Source organism: Dipodomys merriami, unplaced genomic scaffold (genome assembly GCF_024711535.1).
Source record: "Dipodomys merriami isolate MVZ:Mamm:240054 unplaced genomic scaffold, mDipMer1.0.p SCAF_2, whole genome shotgun sequence".
Classification (NCBI taxonomy): Eukaryota; Metazoa; Chordata; class Mammalia; order Rodentia; family Heteromyidae; genus Dipodomys; species Dipodomys merriami.
Window position 1 is genome coordinate 19,414,343 of NW_027203381.1, and position 26,264 is coordinate 19,440,606.

The window sequence follows — 26,264 nt, forward strand, 5'->3', positions numbered from 1 at the left end:
CAGAGCCTGCCTTCTATTTCACTTTGGTTTCTACTACTGCATCTGAAGTATCTCAAAGTATCTCAAAGTATTCTGAGTCCTTTAGCCAGTTCTTCAGGGCTAAAAATGACTCTGAAGGTCATAAATATCACCTGAATTCAGATCCTGGCTCTTGCATTGTCAATTTGCAAGAATAAAAAGATAGATAAATTAAAATAAAGAATACATGTAACTCTGAGCACAATGCTTGCAACTGTCATGATTATTTTCCTATACTTAGGGTGAACAGTGGGTCTTTTCTTTGATGTGATTCTTGGAGAAGGCCAAGTCTTTTGTTTTGATCTTGTAGGAACTATTTAGTTCTGCTTCATCCTTGTCTCTACTTACAAGTCTAACCTTGGACTATAAAAAATGTCCAGCTTCAATTAGAATGTCCTTGTTTTATTGGCTTTGAGGTGTAGTGAAGGTCATTGTGCAGACTTCTATTATGGCTGATTTGTTTAGCTCTGGTTAAGGGCTATGAGCTTGCTCAACCATGCTCGGTGCCCACTAACCAGCACAAGAGGGGTAAGACCATTATCTACTTGAGCATGCAAGGAGCTAGCTAGAACAGACACTTTTCTAGAAGGTATCAGAGGTGTTTGGTACGTATTATAATAAAGAAACTTCGGTTATGTAAACTTTTGTCATCTAGCACCCAGCCAGCCACTGGCCTTTCTACCTACTAGGCTTTCTCACACACATTATAACCACATAAACATGAGCACACATGTACATGCATGTACATAAACATGCACACACATGCCCTCTTCTTCCCCATCCCTAGCTCTGTCTTCTTCCTGGTCAAACACTAGTGAAGGGAAAAGTGAGCAAGATGGCAGGTGTTCTAGTGTTTTCTATCAAAACACAAAATTTTTGTCTGTGGACAGCCCCCACCCCTTCCCTTTTTTTTTCCCAGTCCTGGGGCTTGAACTCTGGGACTCGGTGCTGACCCTAAGTCTCTTTGTGCTCAAGGCTAGCACTCTACCACTGAAGCCAAAACATCTCTTCTGGCTTTTTCTGAGTAGTTTATTGGAGATAAGAGTCTCACAGACTTTTCTACCTGGTCTGGCTTTGAACTGTAATACTCAGATCTCAGCCTCCTGAGTAGTTAGAATTACAGGTATGAGCCATTGGCACCCAACAGCAACCCCTTTTTGATCAAGGATAATCAATGTACTATATTTCTTGTTTAGAAAATAGCTGGTCTCATTTAGCTTGATTATGTGCATTAGTGCAGCAAAAATGGTAACTGAGCAAACAACCTTTTTACATTTGTTTGGCTGAAACTTTCCCTACAGAGTATTAGGCTAAATATCGACAAGCCTCTCACGGCTGGGAAACCAAATCAGGAACTTGCCACCAGTGTGCCTGCAGTGCTTATAGATTTGGAGAAATCCTCTTCAAGTCTCTAACTACTCTAAGGTTCCTGAGCCTGCTAGAAATCCATCTGACACAGCATTCCGGTATAAAGTTGGGGATTCTTAATTTAATTTTGCATAGATCTAAAGTTGCAAGTTAGTAAAAATAAATTGAGAACTATTTTAGCCTGATATTGTAAAACATAGTTATTATTGAAAAGTCCAGTTGCAAATCTTTCATTCCACTCACATTAACTTAATATAGATGCTCTTAACAATTATGCTTGGATTTTTTCATAGAAACTCCATAAGACATTAAACAAAGTTAGTCAGCCCCTAATCTTCCTGTTAGCTATTATTATAGTACATGCATGTTAACAGTTTTTTAAATCACAAAAAATCTAAAAAAAAAAGACCTTAAGTACAAAATGTGTGCTTGTATTACATTTAATGTTGGTAACTCAGAAGGTGTAGCTCTTTTTTCTTAAACCAACAATATTAAACTAGTCTCATTTACCAATGTTTACCTAAATTACATGAACTTAGAAAATGGATTCCTTTCTGACAGCCTTAGGGATTTTTCCCCCAGTCCTGTGGCTTGAACTCAAGGCTTGGGTGCTGTTTTTCTCAAGGCTAGTGCTCTACAGCTTTAGCCACAACTTAACTTCCAGCTTTCTGTGTTTAATTGGAGATAAGAATCTCATGGATTTTCCTGCCAAGGCTGGCTTCAAACTCTGATCCTCAGATCTCAGATTCCTGAGTAGCTAGGATTACAGGTATGAGCCACCAGTGCCTGGCAAGAATATTTTTAAAGCATTTACAATGTCATGTTCTAAGATTTCCCAGGGATGCCAACATATATATATATATATATATATATATATATATATATATATATATATATGATTTTCTATGTATACATGCTTATGATGAAGCCTTAATTTATAAGTCAGGAACAGTAACAAATTAGCAATAATTAATAATAAAATAGAATAACTATAACATTATACTATAATAATGTATATAAATATGCTGATGGCTCATTCTCAAAATACCTGATAGTTACTACACTCATCTTGTGATAATAGAAGATGATACAATGCCTACGTGCTGGGATTGAGTGAGGTGGAACATAGGTCTAATGTCCCAATATTTGGCTACTGTTGACTTACATTGATCCCCAGGATACTATTCTGAGCATGTGATGAAATCTCATGCCTTTTCATCCTGTCATGCCTGGAATGTACATCTTTGCTTTGTCCAGAGTATCCAAGATTGCCCAGCTACCTGTCCATTAGTTACATCTTGCTTATCAGATCAACTGAGGCAGATCATAGCATATGTTTAACTGTTTAAGTAACTCTCAGCATCGTATGCAATTTAAAATAACTTTATTAGTTGTTGATTTCTGGGATTTTCTATTTAATATTTTTGGACTGTGTTTGACTATAGGTAACTTAAATTACAGAAAATAAAACCATGGGGACTAGTTATATTTAGGTGAATTTGATTAGTGTCTAGTGTCCTTTTAATAGGAAGGCTAGAGTTTGTTATCAATTTTCATGGAGGAGATTTTCAAGACCTTTCTTTCTTTCTTTCTATCTTTCTTTCTTTCTTACTTCCTTTCTTTCTTTTCCTAATATGTAGTTGTTAAAGTTAAGTATAGGAAGCCGAAGAGCTGGAGTGGAAAGAGAAAAATGATGGAGAATAAGATGGAGGAGGAAGGGATTTGAAGAACTGAAGGAGCTGAATGGGTGATAGAAAGTGGTGAAAGAAGGAAGAGGAACAAAAGTATAATGAGAGAGGTCATAAAGAGCCGGTCTGGGGAAGCCATTGAACTTCCAGACTACCCTTAATCCTATCATACCAACAAGAAATGGACAGAATTACCACCATAAGAGTTGTGGAGTTGGGCTGGGAAGGTGGCTCAGTGGTAGAGTGCTTGCCTTGCATGCATGAAGCCCTGGTTTCGATTCCTCAGCACCACATAAGCAGAAAAAAAAAAAAAAGTGGCGCTGTGGCTCAAGTGGTAGAGCCCTAGCTTGAGTTAAAGAGCTGAGGGACAGCGCCAAGGCCTAGAGTTCAGGCCCCATGACTGGACACCCCCCCCCCCCAAAAAAAAAGAGTTGTGGAGTGAATTGTCTTTATCAGGATTCTAAAGGTGTGTGTAGGCAGGGAGTTCAATCAACTAAAATACTTCCATGTTCTTATCTTTTGATACCTCACAAATATACAGGCCTAGAACTCAAATCAACCTGTTTGCCTGGAGCTGTAACCCACCTTCTAGAGTATAGTCCTCACAAAAGAACCAGGAATTTTCTGCTCTGAAGTCAGGAAATAAATCACAAGGAGACTTCCATCCAGGAAAAAGTCCATCACCACTCCCAAGGTAAACTTGGGGAAGTCACCTCTCTGCCCTTCCGTGCATTTTCTCCCTTTATATGGGAGCTATAATTCCTGTTCTCCAGGTCCTTCAGGGTGGGGATCAATTAGATGAGAGGGTACTGAAGATGGGCAAGTGGTTTACCTAAGGAAGGGCTAAGACAAATGATCGCTCACACCCACCTGAGTTTGCCATAGGTGCTCATTTGTTTACGGTTGTTTCCCCTACAAGAAGGTCAACTCTATAAAGGCAAAGACCATCTCTGTCTCCTCACTGCCTTGCAGCCAAAGTCTGGGGTATGTGGGGAGGGGAGAGAAAAAAGGGGAGGAGATAAAAAGATTGGAGAGGAAAGGCGGAAAACCTGAGCGGGAGGGTCTCCCCTTGCTGGGTGTCCCCTTTCTTATCCCACTTTGGTGGCCACTGTCCTACCCTGGCCAAGTTCTGACCCAGCTTACTTTTGCCCTGGGTTGCCAGCCTGCTCCCGTGGTGACAAGTCCAGCTCCACCCAGCCAGATTTAGCTGAAGCTGAAGCTCACCACTCTTCCCTCCTCCTCCTGTGGGTGCTCACAGTCTAAAAGGAGGGTGAGTTGCTGGCAGCCAGCACCTTCAGCCTGTGCATAGAAAACTGGGACCCTTCTCCCCCTCCTGCTTACTGTGCAGCCAGCAGACTCAGAGCTATTCCCTATGCCCCAGCCCACCTGGGCTCTTGCCCCCACTTCCTCCAGAATGAACACCCCAGCACTCTCGATGCTTAGTCAGCACCTCCCCCTCAGAGGCCTCAGACAAGCACCGGCTGGTCCCCAGTATACTTGAGAAGTGGGAGGCAGGCTCTGCAGATATCCGGTCCTCCCTTCTGAGGCACAGCACCTCACCCTTGCCCTCTAGTTTCCACAGGCCAGGGCAGCCAAAGGCCAGCGGGGCCCCGGACTCTGCTTCTCTGAAGAAATGGAAGTTTTGTTTTGTTTTGCGTCTTGTGGTGGTGGTTTTTTTTTTTCTTCTTTTTTCCTTTTGTACAGTATTAGGCTGGGCTTAATATTCTCCCAGGCTTTTTACTTTCATGTTCAGACCACTGTCTTCCTACCCTGACCTCCTAAGTAGCTAGGATCACAGGCATAGGCCACCACAAGAAGTGGAGAAACGAGGGATTTTGACAGTTAAAGCCTCTGGAGAAACTTGAGGGATTTTGACAGTTAAAGCCTCTGTCAAATATCACTTCATCTGGTATGTTGAGATTGTGGGAGACACTCTATCCATGAATTTTTTTCTGATATAAACAAATTTCATATATTTTTATAAGAGAATATGAATCTCTCTAGAGTTTCTCATTATTGATTTCAAAGGGCTCCATTATGTCACTCACCTTTTAATGTGGATCCCAATTTCTTGGTATGTACTGATCTATAGATCTTTTCTGTATTTCCTCTAAAAGGCTCTTATGAAAGCCAAGTGAGCCTGTACCTTCAGATTTAGAACTGGTGGTATGGCTCAGTGGTAGATGGTTGCTTAGCATGCACAAAGCACAGTGTTCAAACCCCAGCATACCAAAGTCAAGTCCATATTGGGTGGTGATGTCTACAGTGGGCCAGGGGCAGTATTAAGACTATGGAGTATCATCAAGCCCTGTATCATGGCTGTGAGAACACTTCAGTCTTCTCAAGAAGACTTGGTAGGCAAACAGAAGCAAAGCTCTCTTGGAGCATACTAGCCAGGATTCTCTTTCTCTTCTTGTTTATCATTGGGTTTTGAATGTTCTCAGAGATGAGAGCCAGCCTGATTGTGGAGCATCAGTGCTGGAAGGGCTTTTTACTCATGTTTCCATGGTCCCCATCTCATCCTCTGATGAGGCCAAGGCTCTAGGAAGGTACAGGATATCCCCAAGGGCACAGAGCCCACCAGTGCCAAAGCCTTGAGTAGGTCCAGTCCAGTCCTTGTGCTTCTCAGGTCTCTTGGTCTTCCTTTGTCAATCAGTATCTGACCTTACCTATGGGCCTAGGGCCTGTCACCTACCAGGCATGACACAGTGAAAAAGACACACTAGGTCCTTACTCTCAGGCAACCTCTAACCTAGAGGGAAAGGGTAGTCCAAAACTGAAATAAACAGAAACATGCAGTAAAGTGAAGTATGTATTCACAAAAGTGCTTCGATCAAGGACCTGAAACAAACAAGGGGAAGGAGAGGCCTCCCCAAGGAGGTAACATTTCCCAGACCCCAGCAGGGGGAGAGCATTTCAGGTCAAGGAATCAAAGCCAAGGGAGGTCTATAGCAAAAAGGGAAGGGAATGCCATGTCCTGGATCTGCCTGTACCAGAAGTATGGGACAGGAAGACAGTTTGGAGAGAAGCAAGGATTTTGCAGTGCCTCATGGGCCCTGGTAAACAGTCCAGAGAATATTGTAAGTGTCCTGTGACATGAGCAGATGCACCCTTCCTCTCCTACCCAGCACTAGGGATTAATCACAAGGTCTCATCCATTGTGGCAAGTACTCTCCCACTGAATCATACGCCCAGCAGTGGTATGGCACTGAGCTAAGGAGCAGGACAGGAGCAGGTCAGGAAGATAGGCTAAAGGTCCCTGCAGAGTTAAGGTGAGATAGGATTGGGAGATGGCCTCAGATATGCTGGCAGAAGTGGCAAGAAGAGAGCAGATTCATGCCACATTGTGTAAAGACACTTACTAGTGAGGGCTTGGCTAGGAGTAGGGTGGAGATCAACTAGGAGAAGGAAGCAGCAAAAGTGGTTCTCACTTCTGGCCTGAGTGACACTTGCTCCCCAGTACCAAGAGCACTCTGTAGGAAGACTTATTCCAGTACTGTATCCATGTCTCAGCCTCCTCCTGGCTGACAATGTCCTTTGGAGTCAGCGAGAGCCAATACTTTCCTGTTTATCAGGTGGGGAAACTGAGGCACACATGGGTTAAAGTGAAGCTCCTTAGAGAACTAACTATATAAACTAGATAAAGAGTCAGGGGGCTGAGAATGTGGCTTAGTGGTAAAGCGCTTGCCTAGCATGCATGAAGCCCTGGGTTCAATTCCTCAGCACCACATAAAAAGCCAGAAAAGCCAGAAGAAGTGCTGTGGCTCAAGTGATAGAGTGCTAGCCTTGAGCAAAAGAAGGTCAGGGACAGTGTTCAGGCCCTGAGTTCAAAGCCCCAGGACTGGCAAAAAAAAAAAAAAAAAAAGAAAGAAAGAAAGAAAGAAAAAAAAGAAAAAGAACCAGGACTTGAATCCCAAAGCAGCCTTTGGACAACAGAGCCATGAAAACCAAGATGAAGCATAGTGAGACCTTGAACAAGTTATAAGACCTCTCCAAGCCCATTTCCTCATAGCAAGATGGGGAAGTAATAGACTGTGCCTCATGTGGTATTGCCTGAGTATTCTCAGCCCTTACTCAATATTGCTATTGCTAGTTCCAGGAATACTGTTCAGGTTGAGCCCAGATCTTTGTAAATGCTCAGAAGACCTGGTGTCTATGCTTGCCCTGTGCACAAAAGGTGTCTGTGTGCCCACATCACAGCAACAACCAGGCCCTGCCCCAGTTTCAGTAGCATCTTTGCTCTTGGTACTTCTCATAGCCTCCTGAGCCATGCCTGTGGGCTGAAATAGTGCTTTCTCCTCTAGGAACATGGAGGAGGTGGGTTTGAGGCCAGGAAGCCTTGAATCCAGCCTATTTCCAACTGCTCTAGCTGACCCAGGAAGGTGGGACAGAAGCCAGGGGTGGGGGCAGAGCTAGGGCAGGATGGGAGGGAGAGCAGAGGAACAGGGTGAGTAAGAGGGAGGGGACAAAGGAGGCTCTGGAAAGAGCCAGCCCTTAAGTAAAGGCACAATCATAGTTCTACAGTCTGGCCTGTCCAGGGCTCCTGTGGTGGGTGGTTTGGGGGAGCCTCCCTATATTCCTCTCCCTAACTCACCCCTCTGAGATGTCTCCTTTATTTGCCTGTTCCCAGGAGGCAATTGGCACCCAGTGCGGCAGGAGAGGCAGTTGGGCGGGGCTCCTCATTTTTTGCCCAGAGCTATTCCAAAGGGAGTGTCTCAGCAGGGTACACAGTGATTAAGGGGGAGGGAGGAGCGACATTCACTGTCCACTGCAGGACCCAGCGGGTAGGCTGGACAGCGGCCAGCTCTCCCCCAGGCTCTTGGCTGGCTGCAATACCATTGGCCCTGGCACCGCCCACTAGCCTACCCAGAGGCTCCTTCCAGAACAACGCTTCCAGGAGGGGCCCTGGGGCAGGCTGGACTGGTGCCTTCCCTCTCCTACCTCTCCCTCTAGTGGCCCTCCCCCAACTTAAGCTGGCTTTGAAAAGCTGTTCCAGTCCTCCCTTCAAAGCAGCCCTGCCCCACACCAAACATCCATAAACTAGTTCTACCCCCACCCTCATAGACCCTTGCCTAATGTTTTACCCAGTGAGAGGACATGCTGCTAACTTGTCCTATGCCTCTACCCCTTGTCTTCACTCCTGCCACTGACAATCTCTTTTGTTTATAGCAGCACAAACTTCCAGCTGCTTGGTCCACTTCCACCTGGGGCCCTGTTCACATAACATGCTTCCTATGCAATTGGACCCCCTGGCCATTCTGTAGAAGTCACACCCTATTCCTTCGTGGACAGCACTGTATGCCCTTTGCCCACACTTCACCCCCTGTGCCTTATCTGCCCTGCAGATGATTGGTTCCGTCCCAGGGAGGTTCCTGCTGCTCCTACTCACCTGTGGGCCCTTGAAGCAAACCCCTTGTGGGTGCACAGCAAACATATTACCTTCCCAGTTCTGGGAGTGGAGCGTGGAGTCACTCAGGATTGGATATTTAATTAGTGACTTTGTAGACAAAGGGATTTGATTTTTCATTCTTTGGCTTGGGTGTTCCAGGAATATGTGGGTTTCGATAAATTTTAAAAATAAACGGAGTCATTCAATCTTGGAGGCTGCCCACCTGCTCTGATGAAGTCCCCCCTCACCTCACTCTCCTTATCACCCTGCCCCTGATCTAGTGTTCCCTGCCCTCTGTTTTCCCAAAACCAGAGCCTTTCTCCCCTCACGTTTTCCTTCTCCCCTCCTACCATGACACAAAGAGCTTCTTTCCCCTCCTCCCCCCCACCCATGGGTTTTGACAGTTTTAGGGAACCACAGAGTGACCCTTCCTGCAATGATTTTTGCCTGCCTTCTTGGGGTGTGCTTTCCTGGGGTGCCCCATCCACAGGGTGACCCCAAGAAGACATGGATCATTAATGCTGGGATATCAGGCAGGGCTACCTGCTGGAAGGGTTTCTTTAGGGGGAATGTTCTAGGGGCTCTGAAGATCACAGCCTCATGCCTGGCTCTTTCTAGGCCCTTGTGGCTTTGGTATCTACTTTGTCTTCGGGATGCTCTAAGTTTGTGGTAGAGTGGCAGGGCCATGGCAAAGCAACTCAGACTCTGATGTGATGTGGACATACTAGGGCAGCTGGTCAACAGGAAGGAATCCTTCCCCTGGCTCCTCCCCCCTCTCTGAGAACAGCCAGCTGTTCTGGAATTAATGGCAGTTTTCCCCAGGTGATCAGACAATTCCAAGGGAAAGAAGCCTGACAGAGCCAGCTGGCTGGAGCATCCCCACTGGTGGTTTTCAAATAGGGCATGGTGTGTGCTTTGAGGGATAGGTTGGGAAAGCCACCCCAGATGTGACGATTGGCATCTCTGGCTGACATTTGAGTCATCATTTGTGTGTGATGTGTGCGTTTGCTCACTGGTGGGAGAGGTGGCAGCGAAGCCCTCTTCTCAGTTCTCGTGTGCTTGCTGGACCACCACTGTTCACAGAAGCTCCTGTTGTGTGCTTAGCACCTCCGCGTCCTTCTTTTTGCTGTTTGAATGATTGCTGTGCAGTGTTTGATTTGGTTAAGTTACAATCACGACCCTTTAAGGAGAAAACATATAATTCTAGTAATTTTATGGGGCTCAGGTTTCAGGCAAATGGAAACAAAATTGCCTTTAAAAATACCATATAGACACCCAGATTTGAATAAAGCGATAATAATAATAATAATAATAATAATAATAATAATAATAATAATAATAATAATAATAATAATAATAAAGGCTTCCCTTGCCTTGAGATAAGTGAAATATGACGGGAGGGGGAGGTACAGAGAGACCTAGGAGAAAAGAGAGGCGAAGAAAAGCTCCCGCCGCCCTTGCTTTCATTTCTGCTTTACCTTCTCCAAAGCGCTGGGTTTCCGTGTCATAAAGTGAAGCCGATCGCCACACTTGGTGAGATGGTCCTGGTCCCGCGCGCTTCCAGTACAGGTGGACGGAAAGGGGGCTGCCTGCCAAATACTTCTGGTTGGAGGGAGGGGTGAGTGCTCGCTCCAAACCACTCCTGGAATGGCTTGACTCGCCCGGCGCGAATCAATGACACCCTCTCGCCGGCTGCCGCAGGCTCCTGGAGCTGCGCTGCCGCGTGGATCCCCGGATCCGGACCCTGGTGGCTGGCGGCGCTTGGGGACACAGCCCCGGACAGTAGCGTGGCGTCCCGAGGTGGCCAGGTGGGTTTGCGACAGCGGCGGCGGCGGCTTGGACTGAGAGCGGGGGTGACCATCAGAGACACTCTGGGGAGTCCCAGCCGTGCTGTGTAGGGGGAGACGGTGGGAAGGAAGCCTATCAGGGCCTCCGGGGTAGCGCCGCGGGCGCCCAGCAGCGGCCCCCACCCCTGGGCACCGCGGGCACTCCCGATCCTCGCCACGGGGACCCCCCGTGGCCATGGTGGCGCCCCAGGACGGCTCAGGTTAAGGCTCCAACCCTCCAGCCTCTCTGGAGAGCGTGTTGGGGAGCGGGGCGCGAGCGCCCCTGCGGAGCCCAAGAGAGGACCTGGAACTAGGGGGCGATACCTGTGCCTTTCCGGGTACCGTGGACCCTTGCCCGCCCTCAGGCTCTTTTTTTTTGAGCTAGGACTAGAAGAGGACTCTGAAAGGCAGTTGTGGATGTTACTTGGTTAGTTTAAATTTCTCCCTTCACCACCCCTACCCAAATAAAATCCTTGGTCCTTCTGAGTGTCAGATGGAAAACTTGGGGCAAAACCAATGCCATGGCAACTTGGCAGAAGTCTCTGGTTCTGAGGCCTTGGCAGAAATTAAAGAGAAATTGGCCCAAGTCACTAGGCGGGCTAGGGAGTTCAGTGCCTTTCGTATCCCCCAAGCTCACATCAAATCGCGGGCTGAAAGGTAGGTAGGAGACACCCCAGCTCCCCACCCCAGATAGGTAGACGTGAAAAACTGGAACTCCGAGATCTAGTCAAACCCTGGGTCCCGCAGGTTCGAGGCGACCTGGCAAGGGGAGCTCAGGGGGACTGGCCCCATGTGCGCGCACCCCCGTGGGCAGTCAGGAGCATCGCCCTTGGGCGGCTACCAGCGGGCCCGGTGGCAGTGGCTGGCCTGGGAAAGACTCTGGAAAGAGCTGCCTCCCCCACTTCCATCCTCCGCGTGGACCGTGAGTGTTGGGTGTTCATCTTGGTGCCCCCCGTGGTGAGGGTTCTCTGGGTGTTCCGTTCTGATGCTAGTTTCTGCTGTCCAGGCTGTACCCGGGGCTGATGGAAAGTGGGCAGGGAGCATATCTTTTGTTTAGTACCCCATACCTGGCTCTGAAGCAGTTCTGTGGTGGATAGGTGGAAGACCATTTCCCATCTCTTAAAATGCAGAATTTTGGAAATGTGAAGGAAGTGATTGGAACAATTAGGCAGTTTTCTCTAGTTCAGCTAGGAAGGAGGCTTTGGGAAGAGAGAGGAATGCTAGGGGAGGGGGTGGTAAAGGGGATTTGAGGTGTGTGTGTGGGGGGGGAACCTGCCAAGTTCAAATTTCAGCTCTACTTCCCCCTCTGGCCTTTACAAGGCCTCTACTCTCCAGCCTTAGAAAGACCTCAGACACCCCCTCTGGGTGAACTCTAGAAAGGGACAACAGCCTGGGTACTGCCACCATGTCCCTTTAAAGCCTATTGTGAGCTGAATGGGAAAAGAAAGTCACTCTCTCAAAAAAATTGTGCCTGACTGGGTAGATGGTGAGTATGGTACTCCATGTGGTGTTTGGTATATTGCTCTGTGTGTGTGTGTGTGTGTGTGTGTGTGTGTGTGTGTGTGTGTGTGTGTGTGTGTGTGTGTGTGTGTGTGTGTACATGTGTGTACTGAAGCTTGAACTCGGGGGCCCGGGACACTGTCCCTTGGGGTTTTTTGTTTGTTTTTTTGTGCTGGTTCTGGGGCTTGAACTCAGGGTCCAAGCACTGTCCCAGAGATTTTTTTTTTCTCAATGCTAGTACTCTGCCAGTTGAGCCATAGATTTACTTCTGGCCTTTCTGGTAGTTAATTGGAGATAAGAGTCTCTTACATGGGTTTTCCTGCCTGGGCTGGATTTGAACTGTGTTCTTCACTTCTCAACCTTCTGAGCATCTAGGATTATAGACATGAGCCATCAGCACCTGGCTGGTACTGCTTTCTAAGCTATCCCAAATCACCACCCTTAAGAGCCGCCACCACCATCCTCATCTATCTCATTTTACAACTGAGGACAAGGTGAACTTCCCCAGATAGCAGCGTAGGCAGCACAGTATCCCTGGGTCCCTTGCACAAAATATTGAGGCAGCTGTGCCGTCCAGGTCCTGTGGTTCACATCTGGATGACAGGACCTGATAAAACTAGATCTTACGAAGCCCCTTCTGTATGCTGCTGGCAGATACACACTCCAACCCTCTAGAGAATCCAGAATCCATAGATGAGCTTTGCATGTCCATCAGTAAAACCAAGAGACCAAGGAGGAGATGCCTCCACAGTGCTGGGAAGGCCATATTGGGATCTGAAAAGGGGCTCTTGATGGCCAGAGTATCTGAGAAAGGCCTCAAAAAGGCAGTGATGTAGAGAGCCAGGGATGCAGCTCAATGACAGAACATGTGCCCAGAGCCCTGGGTTCAATCTCTAGCACCCTGTGAGTGTACATATACACATATGAGGCTAAAAGGGAGGTGATATGGGAACAGAGACTTGAAGTAGGAAGATCTAGAGAGCAAAGCCTGGAGACTGCAAAGCACGGGGCTTGCTCTGCTAAGTGAGTGCTAAGAGATAAAGCTGGGAAGGCATGGCACAACCTGACGTGCTTTATGCTTTTCTTCAAATTCGCCATTGGTTATGGATGATTAGCTCCACTTTGCAGTTGAGGAAACTGAGGATCAAAGGTTAAGAAAGAGCTGTCCAGGAGGCAGAATTCAAAGCTACTTATTACATTCTACATCTTTTGGATCTTCCATCATATTAGTGGAGAAGGGAGTCACCCTGTTACATACTATTTTGTGTGATATTAAGATCCCAAGTGTTACACATAGAATTAACTATTAGCCCAGATTTCTTTCATTTTAATCAATCTATCAGTAGTTATTCAACAACTATTATATTGGGTATTAGTGTTTCCAGGTACCATGTTAACTACTGGGTATTGGATAGTAAGTGAAATCAGCTGGCCCCCAGCCTCTATGAATGAGGGTAGGAACAGAAATACACAGCCCTCATTGGGACTGAGTGCATGAAGTGAGGCTTCGCATGGGAAGGTATCATAGAAACATTGCTATAAAAACAGCAGTAGGAAGCCTAGGTGAAAATGAGAAAAGGAAGGGGCAGAGAAGTTGGAATGATAGTTGTTCTCATGTCAGTCTCTAGGACTTGTTCCAGGCTTAAGGGAACGATGTGGATTACACATAATCAGCTTGTTCCCCAAGTGCCCAGGAAGCTCTCTGAGCCCCTGCCAATCAGATGACTGCTTTAGGGTTCACAGTCATGTGTTCCCAAATGAGCCTGTACTTGGACACATCCTAGCTGGAGATGACAAGAGGCTGAGAGTAAATGGCTCCAGCAAAACCAGGATTGGAACAGAAGTCTCTTGACTGTGGTTCTTATAGCAGCTTTCCCTGGCTAGCCAAGACCATTTCAGGGCTCAGAAGAGAGCAAAGACCCCCTTTCTCCACTGTGTCTGCATTTACAGTACCATTCCCTGAGGCTCTGATCCTTCTCTGTTTTAGCTAACCATTTAGCTCTCTCTTAATAGAGTGGTGTTGGATGGATATTTGAGACAAAGCAGCCATAAATATTCTGGGATATCTGGCCTGTTAACTCTCCTTCCATCTTGTACGGTGTAGTTAGTATAAAATAGCTACCTCTAATATTAACTGTCACTTTAAGGATGGTGAATTGATACCTCTGTCTCAAAGCACTTGCCCATCCAGGTGATACTCTGAGAGCTTCCTTCACCACAGCTGACAGCACTGTCCAGAAACATGTTTCCTCTTCTTTCTTCTTCCTTAAAAACAGAGAAGGCAAGGAAGAAAAACCCTCCTAGGTCACAATGCATTTGATCTTTCACATAGCATGCCAGAATAAGACATTTTTCTTCGAATACTGAGATGACCAGCTTGATGAAGGTAGCAAATGAGTGCTGCACTGGCTGTCTACAGTGTTTACAGCAATTACACAGGTGTATAATTGCACAGGGATGTTTGTTTGCTCAGTCAGTGTGTAGCCCTACAGGTTGGGCCAGGGAGAGGGCTGTTCAGTTTGTTTTCCTTTGGCTGGGAACTGCAGAAATGAATAGAGGGAGGGGAATCAGGTTGAGAGATTGTTGCCAAGAGCAATTTGGAGTCTCCTTCATATTAGTCAGAGATCATGTTTTTCCTTTCTGAAGCTGCATGCCTTGTAGCAACTTCTACAAATGGCTTTTATTTATTTATTTTTTTGTGGTGTGTGTATGTGTGAGTGTTCACACACACTTTTTAGTTTTTGTTTTGAATTTTAACTTGCTAGACTTCTCATGACTAAGCAAAAATAATTAGCTTAGGAAATGGGGGTGATGAAATGGGCCCCTGATATAATACATTTTACATGTCATTGCTTAATGAATTTGAATACTGATCAACCCTGAGGTATTGTGATGGGATGCAATGAATAATTCCTTTGAAGGGAAAGTTTATTGGATGACATTGAAAACTGAAGCATAATTTCACTTTCCCTCTATATAGCTTGATCCTGTGTTTACACAAAGAGGAATACTTGCTCTCTTCTGTTGCATTTGCTTTTGCTCTGTTTGGAAGTTCCCTCTACTTGGGCCTGACTTGAAAGGAATCTACTCCAATAGGCCTCTTTCTAGCTCACTCTCACCATGCACCTCCCTCCACCATTACAAGAGGCATGCAGGCTCAGGGAGCCCAGAACAGAGAATGTTGCCTGGCCCTAGCCAGCCTCTTCTAGGACAGGAACCCTGGTGCAGGCTGTAATCTACCAGTCAATAAGTAAGTCTATCTACTGAACAAATTGAATGAACCAACTTCAAGACCCCAGACTTGAAAAATCACCTAATAAGACAGTGTATAAATCTCTATTGGTTTTTTTCAGATTAGATACAAACCAGATGCAGATATACACATGACCTGAATGATATCATATAATTGGACGTGGCCTTCAGGAAAATCTGTGCTGCCTGCACACATGTATGTACACATGCATGCAGGGCTCTTGCCTGGTTTTATCTATGGATTCTGGCTGACTATTCTATTGAGTTATTTCTGCAGATAAGACTGGCCCACTGGTCTTCATGGAGCTACTGAGAAAGGCCACTGGAGAGGGGACCCTGTCTCTGTTAACACCTGCCTTTCTTAAGCCCTACAAAAGGCTATGAGAGGTTACCCCTAGAGGCAGAACTGAAATAACCAAAAAGTTTCATACTGATGATTGTTTTGTTTTTGATTTTCAATAACTACTTTATCGTGATGTAATTCAGTGTATCCATTTAAAGTATATAGTAGCTATAGAATATTACCAGGGTTATTAAACAGTCATTGCAGTCAAGTTTAGATAATTTCATCACACTAAAAAGAAGCCCTATACCCATTAGCAGTCACTGACCAGTGTACCCCATCCTCTAGTTCTAGGTCAGCAGTAATTTATACTCTGGCCATTTAGACGAAAGAATGTGTGGATGTGGCATACAGATGGAATGATATAGGCCTTTTGTGATGGACTTTCAATTAGCACAGTGCTTTCAAGAGAGATCTGTTTTGTAGCAGGTACCAGTACTCCATTTCTTTTTATCCTTGGATGGATATGCCATACTTCATTTGTCCAATCTCTAGGAGATGATTATCTGGGTCATTTCCACATTCTTGCAAATAATGCTGCTATGAATATCCATGTGTATGTTATTCATCGTTCATGTACATTGTACATCATTGGCATTGGGTTCATTTCTCTTGGATATATATCCAGGTTACATGTGGTTCTGTTTTTAACCTGTAGGGGAATTACTAGACTGTTTTCACAGGGCCTGCATCAGCAATATGTGAGTGCCCCAGCTTCTCCATATTTTTTATTAATAGCTATCTAATATTTTTGGTGTTTGGTTTGTGGAGACAAAGTCTCACTATGTAGACCAAATGCCCCAAATTTGTAATCTTTCAACCTCTGCCTCTCTAAGTGTTGAGTTCCTAAACTGTGCCACCACACTGGCAGCCATCTATTTCTAAGGAAGAAGTCAGTGTCCAGGAAGTACTCTGGAGTTAACTCAGTCCTGTATTCCACAGTTGTCATGTGAGTCAGTGGAAGCCTGGAGCATCCCCAGTGCTCGCCAATGTCCATGTCTCCTCCTACCTCCATATTGACTTTTTCCTCTATAAACATTGCTTTGAGTGGTTGGATGCTCAATTCCCCACTGTGTCACAGATCTGCAATGAAATTATTTGAATCCATTGTTCTGGGGCCAATTGGGATGACACTCTCAAAAAAAAGGTAACTTTGAATTAATTAGCATGGAGGAATTCACCTTGTTTGAAAACTTTCAAAGATTACAGAAATTTGTCTTTCCTCTGAACATGATTATTATCCATTCTGTGGCAGTAAAGCAAACTTCAGCACTAGAAGGGAAGTCCAGCAACTTCTTTGGAGTCATTGGGACAGAATTTGGCCATTATAATCCATGAGCCTCCTGGGCCAGGTTCTGCTAGCCATGAACTCTTAGTGCTTAGTATAGCAGTTCCCAAGCCTGACCACACATTGTCAGCACCTGTGAAGCCTTTTAAAAGATGACGGGTGCCCAGGCCCTGTCTGAGAAGGGCTGATGTAGAATGGAAGTAAGTAGAAGGGCTGAAGTAGAAGTGAGGAACTGTAGAGCTGGTCATGATGAAGTATGAGAACACTGATCCCATCTGTGCCTCAGTTTCCTCACTCCAAACAAGGAGAAGCTGGTATTTTCCCAAAGAGTTTTACACAACTGTTTCAAGCTGATCAGTTTTTAATGGGCCTGTCATTGCATGAAAATTAATTTGTAAAGAAGTGTTTTGTTGTTAAAACAGCTATAGAGAGCCCTTGGCTAATTGGCTTCTGGGGTTCCACTTGAAAGATCTGAGAATCACTTCTTCACAGGACAATTGTCCCAATTGCCTGGAGGAGGATTTTATAGGAGTCATACAAATGGCTCTTAGGTGATAAGAGTCATGCTTTTTGAGGACAGAGACTAGGTCATCTACTAGTGCTGCTCTGGCTGGCTGTATGGCCAACTGTGATGGGATAGAATTTGACTTGGGACCATTCTCTTCTCTCTACCCCTGTGATATCCTGTCCACTTCCTTTGAAGCCTTTATAACTTTTCCTGTAGCCTTCTATGTTTTACAGTAGTCCAGAGTTTCATTCCAGTACTCGTTCATGTATTCATTCAGCATTTCCTGAGTTCCTCCTATAGATAAAAAATGGGCTAAAACTCTAGTCCTGTCCTCAAATAATGTTTTAGCACATTTTAAGCAGAGTAGCAGCTCAAGGCTAATTCCCAGAGGTGCAATCTTCAGGGCTCCTTGCTTTGATTGAAGGAAAGTCATGAAGACACTTGAATTCATGGGATATATGGAAGAAAATCGGTCTCAAACTCTGTGTCTGCAAAGCTTGGTCTGCTCCCCACCTTTCCCACAAGGTCTCAGCCCTATTCAGGATACTTAGATAGTGCTTCTGTCATTCTGGTCTTAGCCAGGGACTTGCCCTCCTCCTCAACTCCCACCTGCTAGGAGAAGGCTTGTGGAGGAGGGGCAGGGAGGGCCAGTTTATTCAGAGATCTGAGCTCCATGCTCCAGCCCTTGGCTCTCACCCCATAACCCTGACTGGACAATTCACAGGACAGCTGTGTGCTGAGGACTGAAATAATCAGTGTTTATTAAAGCTGTTGGAGGGAGGGCCAGTGGGGGAGGAGGGAAGTAAGGGTCGCATTTCTGCCTTCCAACAAGAGAGAGGCCAGGTGAGGAAACTTGAGGCCAGCTTCCATGCCCCATGCCCAGAGCCCTCTCCCTCCCTTCCTAGGGAATGACACACAGGGAAGGACATTAGAGCCTGCTTTGGCGGTGTTCTGAGAGTTTTTTTTAATGAGGGAAGAACCTTGAAGGTTCATTTGAATAGGGATTAATGTCTCTGTGGCCTGGACCTGTAGAGAAGGAGAAATTCGAGAAGAGTAGAAGTTGCAATAAAAGGAAACAGGCTTGATCTGCTTCCAACTGATCAGAAGGTCTTCCAGTTGGCAGCTTTGAAAGGAACATGTTTGGGGTAGTTTTCTGTGTGTGTGTACACATGCACGCGCACACGTGCGTGCATGTGTATGTGTGTGTATCCTTGGTGAATGCCTATACCTTGGGTCTCTAACCAGTAGAGTGAGATACTTGGAAGTTACAAAGCTACCCTGAGTCTTTGGTTTCTAGTTTGTTTTGTTGTTACTTGTTTGCTTTCTTACTTTGGGTTTTATGGGTCTGAAATTTTATTGGAAGTTATAAAGCCACCTTGAGTGATTTTGTTGTTTGCTTGCTTGCTTTTGGTTTTATCATTTGGGGGGAGTTTTGAGGCAGGGTTTTCTAGGTCTTGTGTACCACCACACACAGCTCTTGGCCCCTAGTTTTATTACTCATCTTTAGTACCTTTGTGGAAGATAGAAGCATACATTACAGAAAACCTTTTCTCCCACTTTTCCTTCACTCCACTGGGGCCTGCCTACCTCAGTAGCATTTTATTCCATAGTCACCCCTCTCTTAACACCTCTTCCAAACTCTCCTTCATCCTTTTGTTCTGAGGAGCCAACTTAGTTCTAGGAAAAAGTCAACTCTTCAAATTGGTGGCAGATGGAAGGCACTGATGAGCATGGTGGGGAAAGTCAGGTATAGCTGAAAGGACAGAAAAGTAGCCACCCATCAAAGTGATTCTGTCCCCCCCAAGGCAGTGGGCTTCCAGGTAGCACTGGGTGTGACCCTCAGCAGTTTAAGACAAAAGTTGCTTGGCAGCTACTCTGGATGACTCAGGCCTTGGGAGGGGGCCCTGGGCAGGGCTGGGCCTCATCTGGCAGGCCCTGGTGGACCTGCAGCTGTGAAGTTCTCCAATCTGCTGCTTCACTGGGCTCTTCCCCTGCATCTGCTCCCTGCCTAGATGAACAGTTTCCCACCCCATACACTCCTCTTTTCTCCTGCTCCCGTGGTGCACCCTCTGAGTGAACTTGGCCTCCAGCTCTTGGAAGCTTTTCCAACAACACGAGAAGCTCTGCAGACATAGGCAAAGGAGAGGGGCTGAGCAGCGGCCAGCCCAGGGTACATGCTGAGATGGGAGGCTTGGGAAGGCCTCGCTTGGGAGGAGATGAGAGGAGGACAGAGGGTAAGAGGAGAAATGCTGGTCCAAATTGCTTTTTCCATAGCCAGGAGAGCCATCACAGATGTGACTGACAAGGAGAGAGTAACCTCTACTGTGCCCAGGCCCCTACTGGCCCAGCGGGACATGTATTCAGGTCTCAGTTCTTCCTTCTCAAGGCCATCATCTGTCTAGTCAGGTAAGACCTGAATGTGAAAAGGAAGCAATAATCTATAAAGTCAGCATCCCTCAGCTGAGTGGTCCAGGAAGGAGTGCTGGTCAGTCAGTATAGCCAATGAGGTGTGGACTGAGGGACATGGGAAGTCTCAGACAGGTGCTTTGAGTTAGGACCAGTCATAACCGTGGCCACATGGCACAGGCTCTGTAATCAGACTGTAGTTCCTGTCTTGGCTCTCTGATTTACAAAGTTATGTGATTTTGGTCCATTACTTAACCTCTCTGCACTGAGGTTTCCCCCATTTGCAGCAAGATGAGAGTAAGGCTACATACGGTTAAGAGAACTTATCATTGTAAGGTGTGGCGCATGCTCTGCATGAGGAGACCATCCCCATGGGGACAGGCCCTAATTTGCACCGTGGACTTCCTGCACTACTCTTCCTGAAGCTTCAGGACTCTTTCCCCTCCTCTTCCTCTACTCCTTCCTGTCTTATCTCTTTCTTTCTTCCTTGCTCTCTCCCTTCTTCCCTGTCTCTAAGGCTAAGGTGTTGTTTAGACCTGAGTCCCTCAGGAGGTAGAAGTCCCCTCTTCCCACATGCCCACTCATGGGCAGCTTCATAAATCCACAGACTCAATGGGGATCTCTGTCTTTCCCCCTTTATCATATCACACATCCTTCAGAGGGGTCCATGAGACATAGAGTGATGGAAGTATCCTGGTCATGATAGTCAATTCCAAGGTATTTCCAGGTATTATAAAGCTGGATGTCCCCTGGAACTGGAAGAACTTGAAATGTGGGGAATAGGAATAAACTGATTTGGGGAAACAAAAGGAATCTTAATTTTTCAGTGGCTTTCAGGTTATTTAGTTCAGGAAGCACTGGGTCACACTGTCCAGGGCTAGACTACAAGTCCTTTGTTAATGTGGTCAGAGGGAACAGAGCCCAGCTTTCCCAAGTATCAAGGTTTCAGGAGGTATATTAAAGGTAGTGTATCTTTCCTCTGTTTAATCAGAAATTCCTTGTATTTGTCTATGACAAAATCTTGGCTTGCTCTTAGGCTAAGTCATTTTATAAGTGATAGTGAACAATTTCCTCATGATGGATTTTTTCAAACTAATTATTTCCAGGGACTAAATCGGAAAAGGTAATAATACTATGTGAGGAAATCAGCATGAGTGGTAATAAAATAGAAACACCAGTATGTAAACTTTGGAAATGATATCCTTTGAAGAGATCAAAAGTTTTATATATATATATATATATATATATATATATATATATATATATATATATAGAGAGAGAGAGAGAGAGAGAGAGAGAGAGAGAGAGAGAGAGAGAGAGAGAGAGAGAGAATAGTCCTAGTCAAAAGTGTAGAGCTTCCAGAAGTCTCACCATAGGTACTTGTGAGTTCTCATGAGATGGCCCTACCACTGGCATGCTGCTCCTCTTCTCTGGCAGGATCCTTCCAGGATGACTTTCCCAAGGCACTATAGGGAAAGAGTTGCACAGTGCCACACATTCTTTACATGGACACCTACCTCTCTCTCTGTGCTGCTACCTCACACCAGAGGAGCATCTGCCCTAGAAGCTGCCTGGACACAGCTACTTCCCTGGATCATATGATCTACTGGGATCATCTAATAAGGGACAGGCAAATGACATTAAAGCATCAGGAGTACTCTGGTCTGAATATTCTCCTCTGTAAATGGCAGAGCCAGACTGCAGGTCTACTTGACCCCAAGACCAAGCTCTCCAGGCATGGTATTGTGACAGCTGGTGCCTTTGCCATCCTTTCCCATCTAGAGGAGATAGCTAGAATCCTGCAGTGAGTTGTCTTTGGATAGTGCTGTTTGCCTTGGTACAAAAGACTTCCCATGCACCATGTACAAGAGGCTCCCTAGCCAGCTGGAGATAGAAGGAATGCAAGGATGCAAAACAGAGAGCTATAATGCAGGGAGGGGAGACACAGCCTTCAGGGAAGGGGCAGCCTTCTTCCTTAAGGTGCTCTCTAGACATGTGTCTAATTATGTTTAGGACAAGAGTCCTCTTAAGGTTCATTCAAGCTGGGTGTGAATCTACTGAGACCTGCGTTTCAGTCTCAGCTCATACACTTTGCAACTGAGTCTCTATTTGTCTAGATAATTGGATGATCTTAGCACTCTCTGACTGAGCGAGAGAATTTAAACAAATAATGCAATGTATCCACTATATAGTAGCCATCATCTCTGGGCCCCCATCCCTTCCTTTCTCTCAAGTTTTGGTCATGATTGTGGCATTTCTCCTGCCATCACCAAATCCTGACCTGAGACCATCCAACCACTATCCACAAACTCCTATATCCCTGTACCTGAAGACACTGGTGATCCTCACACAGGTGGGAATTACTGGAGTGAGCATGCAGTCCATCCCCACCTCACCCAGCCGGCTCCTCTGTAGTAATGATGAATTTAATCAATAACATGATAAACTATGACTCAGTAGGAAAAGCATCTGGAGAAGCTAATTAGCAACAGAACACCTCAGCTCTCACCAGTGATTGGTTGCATCTTGTTTGGCTCTGGAACAACTGTGCAGACTCTGTTCTAACATGTGTTACAAGTGCCCGGTGTCCCCTAGAATGTCACCCAGGGCACCCATTCCCACTTCTCCCAGCCCAGGCAGGTTGCAGCCAGACACATAGACTGCAGGCTTTGCTCAGCTCTTTCATCAGCTCAGAGAATGTGACAGTTCTAGGTAGAGGTCACCTTGCCCCTAAAGTAACTGATGCCAATTAAAGGGGCCAATCTGCCCACAGAGTCGGGGTGATAGTATCCAGCCTGTGATCCCCAGGTCATGGGGTTAACATGGCAACTGCAGTGATTCCTTGCAGACAACTCTGCTTTAATTGGCATTTTTCCTGGCTGACTGAATGCTACAGGAAAGAAACCATTTCACTGTCCTCAGGCTACAACACCTCCTGTCTATCAGCATCCCCAGAGCTGAGCATCACACATAAAATAAATACAAGAAGAACCATTCTTCATGTTCTAAATGATGTGCAATATGCATGTCATGTGTTTGTCTTCAAAATTCATTAACAAAAATACATAATCATTCCTCAGGAGAGATATATTTTAAAGACATATCTTGTAGCACATATGTCTCCATGTCTTCTTCTTCCTCCTCTTCCTTTTCTTCCTTCTCTATCTCCTCCTCCTCTTTTTGATAGCTCTTGAATTTGAACTCAGGGCTTCACACTTGAGACTCTATCACTGAAGCCCTATTTAGACCCTTTTCACCACAATCATTTTTCAGATAAAGTCTCAAGTGTCTGTCTGAGGCCATCCTTGGATGTTGGTCCTACCTATGCCTCCTTTGTAGCTGGGATTATAAAAGCATACCACTATGCCCCACTTGGTTGCAGTGGGGGTCTCCCTACCATTGCTGGCTGAACAGCAATCTTCTCAACACATTTGCTGTTCTTGGAGTCACAGAATCAGCTCTGAGGATTACTGTGTGAATTGTTTTTCAATATTTTTTGTTGCTCAGATATTCTCAGAGAAGGGACCACTTCAGAGTGAAGAAAATTTAAGGAAGCAACACCTGCATAGAGCTGGGATGAGGAGAGCTTGGGAGGCCAAGAGGGAAGCTACAGCTTCAGTCAGCCCCATGGGACCCTCTGGAACAGAAATAACCCTTTAGGTTTATCCCAGATTGATCCAAGATGCCCGGGTCATGCTAGAGCCTCTGAAGCCTTCTGTGGTCATTGAATACTAGAGATCCCTAGAAGGATGAGGGTATGGCTTTGCTAGTGTCATGCAGCTGTGGCACCCTTGGGGCTGTCCTGAGCTGAGGGCTAATGGCCGACCTTGCTCTAGTGGCTGGGCCACTCCTGAGTGGGTCATCTGCAGCCTGTGTTTGGCTCAGATTCCCTATTCATTGTAAATTCCCTGTGGGTAAGAAGTATATTCTATATTACTGTATGTCCCTGCTTTGGTCCCCCGCATGCAACTAAGTATTTGATGGGTGATGGCAAAGTAATCAGTGCCCCGGATGGAGACACAGCCATGGGCATCAGACTCTCTGGCTTTCTTTGCCCAGTGACAGATCATCCAGACGCTCACAGCTGCTGGGATAGGGATGTCACAGCTCAGGGCCCTGACACTCTTGCTAGACAGAGCCTAGAGACAGGCCCCACCACACCCTTTGGATCTACAACCCTCTTATCAGATCCATGTGGGAATATTTCAGCTATCCTAAGAGTGAGGAGTTACAGTCCAAGAACACCAAAGTTGCTACCATTAGTCTGTGTATTTGCTCCCTCCTTGAGCACCTACAGTTCCTAGTTCAGGGGAGCTTGGAGTGGGCAGGTCTTCCTCTCCAGGAAGTGGATAGTCTACATAGCTACCAGAAGGGAAATCCTGGAACACACACAGCCCCACCAGGGTAACCTCATTGCTTGTCCATTCTATCTCCAGTTCCCACAGGCCTGTCTCTCTGGCATGACCCCTGCCCCAACTCCACCCCCTGTACTTTGCTGCCTAGTGCAGATGTTTCAGAGCTGTTGTAACATATCAAGTCCTCATGATCCCTGTCATCCCAGCTGCTCTGAGCCTTCTCAGTGCATTCGGCTGTCACCATGTGGCACTGTGATTTCAGTGGCTCCCCTGACTGAGAAGCTCCTAACACAGGAGCTTCCCATTTCTGCCCTCCATGCCCCCCCACATTCTGCTTCAACAGCTCTGTACCCATAAACTCATGATAAAACAGCACTCCATCTTCATAACAAAAAGGAAAAATAGTATCAATCCACCCAAAATAGGGTGGTAGAATCAGTCATCCCTGTCAACCATTAAAAGACCCAAACATGGCACAGCACCATGGTTGGGTCTGTGTGGTACTATTCACCACAGAAAGAATAGACTAGAAACCCCACAGCTCTCACCATGCTGCCTGCCCTGAACAGTAGTGGCATAGCTGTCTGTCCAAATGGAGCTCAGTTTCCACAGCCTCTGAGATAGGTTTGGTTACAGAAACATTAATTGGGATGGCTCCCGTTCAACTTGCCTGGCTGCAGAAGCCTGTCACCTCCTCTGCCACCCTGAGGACCACTGTGAGCTCTCAGGACATCAGAGCTACTCTGTTCTCTGCATAGCTTCACCCTTTCTCTGCATCCCCTTTGTCCACAGGGACCAAGATCTGATCCCCACCCCCACCTCATCCTCAATCTTTCTCCCAAACCCCTATTTCCTGGATGCCTTTATTTCCTGTCTCTCGGGACACATGGGGTCATACATATCTCTTTCCAGTCTGTCCCCAGGACCACAGCTCAAGCTCTTGCAATCTAGACCCTTTATCAGTTCTACACAAAACTAAGAACACAATGCTGTTTGCACCAGACAGTCCCTTTGAGTGCTACTGTGATGGCTAATGTGTGTAAGAGGGAAGATTAGGACCCCAGCTCACAGGGAGCTAAGAAGTAGGAACAGGTATATTGATGGGGGAGCAGGGTTCTAGTGTAAATGTCTTTTTAATTGCCCTTCAATAGTGTGATTCATAAAGGTTTTTATTTATTTTTATTTTTAATATATATATTTTTATTGTAAAGATACTGTTCAAAGGGGCTACAGTTACATGAGTAAGGTAATGATTACATTTCCTATCGAGCCTTTTTTTTAAGAGCAGTATGCTGGGCATGATGGTACATGCCTGTAATCTCAGCACTTGGAAGGTTGAGGCAGGAGGAGCTTAAGTTCAAGGCCAACCTGAGTTATGTAGCAAGACCCTATCTCAAAAACCCAAGAGCGGAGAATATTGCTCAGTGGTTGAGTGATTTCCCACTTGCACAAAGGCCTGAGTTCCATCACCAGGATGACCAGATGATAGCTAGATATAGGTAGGTAGGTAGATAGGTAGACAGACAGACAGACAGACAGACAGACAGACAGACAGACAGACAGACAGACAGACAGATAGATAGATAGATAGATAGATAGATAGATAGATAGATAATAGGTAGATAGATAGATACATATATACACACATACATACATACACATACATACATACATACATACATACATACATACATACATAGGTTAGCACATACTTAAAAGGAAGAGTTGTGGAAGTCACAAAGTCTACAAAAAGCAGCTGGGAAGACTTTCTTGTCCCTGGACTCTGATGTCAGCATAGAGACTAGAGATACCTAGGAAGATGTTACTTCGATGTCTGAGAGTTGTTCTGGCCCTCAGGAGAGAGTTGATCTTGCCATCAGATGGGTATTCCACTTCCTCTTTCCTATCTGCCATTCCTGGACCATGGCACAGCTGATGAGCTGGACTGTCTCTGAGGGACAGCTATCCTTTCACAGAAGAAGAGCAAGACAGGAAAGAACAACACCCCTGAGTCTGGCTCAGAGAAAGGAAGTAGAAGAGGCGGCATGAGAAGCGCCTGCCTTCCCCAGACTGGCTTTGGGAGGATCAGGCAGAGGCTTCTGAGCAGCCCCTGCAGGTATGCTCCTTCCTTTCAGAGCTGGTACTGCAGATAAATTAATATGCAACTTTACAGTGCTTCTTCTCTGCATCCTCTGCAGCCAGGTCAGGGAAGGCTGGTGCCCTGCCTGGGTGCATGGTACAGGAAAAGCCACTTGAGTGGGAGAAGGATGCTCAGCATGGTTTCCCTCACCTCTGTTTGGGAATGTGCAGGCCTGCCTACTGC

General features: G+C 46.0%; 1 protein-coding gene across 5 annotated transcripts in view; it reads left to right on the forward strand.

Moving 5' to 3' along the window:
- Positions 1 to 26,264, forward strand: part of Zbtb7c (zinc finger and BTB domain containing 7C) — a 283,578-nt gene that overhangs the window by 191,181 nt on the left and 66,133 nt on the right. Inside the window, exon 1 of one of the 5 annotated variants that reach the window (XM_070029188.1) lies at positions 9,948 to 10,271. The exons of the other annotated variants lie outside the window; for them this stretch is intronic. Coding sequence (XP_069885289.1) covers positions 10,138 to 10,271 — 134 coding nt within the window. The 5' untranslated portion in view covers positions 9,948 to 10,137. Of the gene's footprint in view, positions 1 to 9,947; positions 10,272 to 26,264 lie in introns of those variants that run through there. 5 annotated transcript variants of the gene reach the window in all.